General features: G+C 36.5%; 1 protein-coding gene across 1 annotated transcript; it reads right to left on the reverse strand.

Annotated features, from left to right (window-relative positions):
* Nucleotides 1-2,391: 2,391 nt before the first annotated feature.
* LOC119414043 (serpin A3-1) lies at nt 2,392-3,407 on the reverse strand (the record flags this gene model as incomplete). The annotated part of the gene is made up of 5 exons (XM_037681155.1): nt 2,392-2,619; nt 2,693-2,837; nt 2,932-3,122; nt 3,233-3,303; nt 3,377-3,407. Coding segments are annotated over 5 exons (627 nt in total), but the record flags the coding sequence as incomplete, so codon positions are not given.
* Between the last annotated feature and the right edge of the window lie 7 nt (nt 3,408-3,414).

The raw sequence follows: 3,414 nt of genomic DNA on the forward strand, positions 1-3,414 counted from the left end.
AACTTTAGCTGACTTGAGTTAGTGAATGTGTAAAACACCCAGTGGTGGGGTGTAACTAAGTACAAGTACTTCATTACTGTACTTAAGTACACTTTTCATGTATCTGTACTTTACTTAAGTAGAGTTAAACATGGGTACTTTTTACTTTTACTCCACTACATTTTACATTAAGTATCTGTACTTTCTACTACACTACATTTCTATAATGTGTTGTTACATTCACGTCGCAACTTTTTTTATTTGTTCGTTAATTTGAAAGTAACCAATGGCGTGAGGGGAGTTGGTCCATTGAATCAATGCAAAGTGGGCAGGTAACATTAGACCCACCTTCAAGAAGAGCTATATTCTAGTATATATGTCGTTGAGCTGGGTGCACCCGCAGCACCGCTAACACGCCCAAAATAGATTCCACTGAGGAAAGTCAGCCAGAAGATACAGTACGTGCCACCCATGGCCTTACTGAAAGACTATTGAAAGTCTATTGAAATATTATTGAAAGACTATTCATTACAGCAGGACAGATTCTCTCTCCCAAAAGAGACAAACTGGACTTAAAAAACTTTGAAAAACAACTTCTTCTGAACTTGAGCAAGAAATTCTTGCTGCAATGTCAAAATTTTTCAGTTCATGGGATGTTAGGACAGGAGATGAGAGATGTCTCCTAATTCGACTCTCGGGTCCAAGTTTTGAAAATGGTGTCAGGAAGTTAAAATATTGTTCACTATTGACCCATTACAAGGTTGACTAGACAGTATTTTAACTAGAGTTGATGACAAATTGGAGTTGAAATGATCCTTTGTTAGATGTGTCTAATGCTTTTTTTTTTCAGGCAGACAACTTTTACTTAAACGTGTTTACTGCAGTTAAAATGACAATGATTTTGATTTGTGTTAAAAACTTTTAAAGGTTAAATCATTCCTCTTATTTTGCTTAATGACATTTAACTCTGCATGTCATCCCTGAAGTTCTGACACATAGAATCACAAGTGCAGGTGTGAACTGTGTCACAGAGTAAACACAATAAAAACATGTATCTGCAACGTTGTTTATTAAAATGACAATACTATTAATGTATTACAGAAAATATACATACAGTAGGTACATTTAATGATATTGTAGACCACTGCATTAGGTAATACATTCAGCAAGTACTTTTACTTTTAATACTTTAAGTATTTTTAAAAGAAAGTACTTTACTTTTACTTAAGTAAAAACGTTAATGTGGTACTTCTACTTTAGTAGAGTACGTTTTTGTCTGTTTATTTGTACTTTTACTTAAGTACAGTGTTTGAGTACTTTCTCCACCATTGAAAACAGACATTCAAGTTAAAAACTTAAGAAAATTCATGGCGAGTCTGAAGGACAACCCAAGGGTCATAGTTAGGGGAGAGCATCTTCATGCTACAATAGTTGACTTTTGGAATTTGAAGAACTAAGTGTAATTCAGCTGGATTGTCAGGCCATAAGTGCAGGTAGAAGGGATTTTTTTTTTTTTTTTTATGAAATAGCATCAGCTTAAAATGTTTAAACCAGACTTGACATGCTCTGTCGTCAACATCCAAACACAGTAGTGCCTTATGTAGGAACAGCCGGCATGGTTTGCATCCCAAGGATCTCAGGTGTGAGGTACCCGTTTCACACCAAAATGGGATGGCTTGGACCAGAGAGTCAGAGGGTCAGTTGAGATCAGCTAGTCTAAAATGTCTCCCTGTACAGATGAGGCTGACAGACTTTAAACAGGCCTGGCACCTCTGGCTGATGAGTGATGGAGGGCAATAAGCAGTCCCTTGCTGATCTCAAAGTTATCAAGTCTTGCAGAAGTGTTTCTGTAATTATTCGTTCTAGTTGGCTTTAACAAAAACCGTCTATTCAAACTTTTGTCCAGGTGTGAAACGGATGGATAAAATGCGTACAAGATAAGGCAGATCGTTTAATGCATTTCACAAATCTGCAGCTTTGAGTTTTAGCAGCCCCCAAAAAATGCTTTGGGATTCTCAGACTCCGTTTTAACATGTCAAGTTTCTTCAGCCCAAGACATTTAAACAGTGGGATTTTTTTTAATTTTATTTTATTATTATTATTTTTTTTAAATTGCAAGTAGTTCATGTTAATGTGAAACATGATCAATTATTTTCTAGCTTTAAAGTTATGAGGTATTTTAGGACAGTGAATGTGCAAGACATTCAGGTCAAAGCTAACTATAATCGTTCAGGGACGTTGACCTCAGGTTCAGAGGTCACCAGGACTGTCATTCACACTATGGAAGCGGTCTTAAATCTAATATTGAATGGATTAGTGTTTAATGTACCGTACATTCCTCTTTTTTTTTTATATATACACAAACACAATAATTACTGCATCTCTATGTATGCAAAGACCACATTTCCTTTGAATGTAAGGTTTATTACAACTGCGCTTGCAAAGTTTTCTTCAGAGGTTTGGGTTGGAAATTTTGCCCATGAAAAGTATGGTCTCCGTACTTCGTTCAACAATCATGAACATGAAAGGACTATTAAACTTCAAATCTTGCTTCAAGCAAGAGTCAAAGACGACGTTTCCTGTAGCAGCGGCAGCAGAGGCTCCTTCCTCGTCAACATCCAGGGCAGCTCTGTGCACAACCTAAACAACAGAGTGAGTTCAAATATGGACAGAATGAAGAAAGGAAATTTAAACAGTACATTTTCTGTCATACCTCTGATACAGTCAGGTTATGTTCTTTAGAAATACCACTCAGATTTGCATGATCAAACACATCTGTCATTCCCATTTCCTTCAGCACATCATTCAGGGTGTAGGAAGTCTTGATGGAAAACTTGGGAATATAAATGCCACAATCCCTAGAACAGAAAAACAATGAGGACAAATTCAGTAAAAATTGAGGGAGCAAGTTACACTAAACCTTAAAAGTAAGTGCAACATGTATGCGCTTACCTAGACTCTGTTACTTTCAGCCATTCAATAACGTGAGTGGGACTGATCATGTTCTCCAGAGTAGTCATATTATCAGGCATCAGCAGCAGCATTGAGAAGGAGTTGCTGAAGGGAAGGTGGAGGACTAATGTGCCGATTTCGTCATCAAAAGTATAAAAGTGTTTTTCTATTTTCATCATCTGGACTGGAACCTGGAAAATAAGTGTAAACATAAATATGGAAATTTTTATATGAAAATTATTTTTTTTTTTTAAAAGTTGTATGTATGCATATTTATATTAAGCATACTGCAATTTCAAACCTTTTCATTTTCATCCACGGTGAATTCATCCAACTTGGTCAGGGCAGGATCAAACCCAATCGGCCACTTTCCTGTATGAAAGTGAGCAGAAACACTTGGTGGTGGCAACTCAGTAAAAAACAAAAATCTCATGACAACCTTTACCTTTGTAGTAAATGTAGTTGAGGAGATACAAGACTGTG

The sequence above is a fragment of the Nematolebias whitei genome, chromosome 8 (genome assembly GCF_014905685.2).
Source record: "Nematolebias whitei isolate Nwh7 chromosome 8, NemWhi1, whole genome shotgun sequence".
NCBI classification, from domain to species: Eukaryota; Metazoa; Chordata; class Actinopteri; order Cyprinodontiformes; family Rivulidae; genus Nematolebias; species Nematolebias whitei.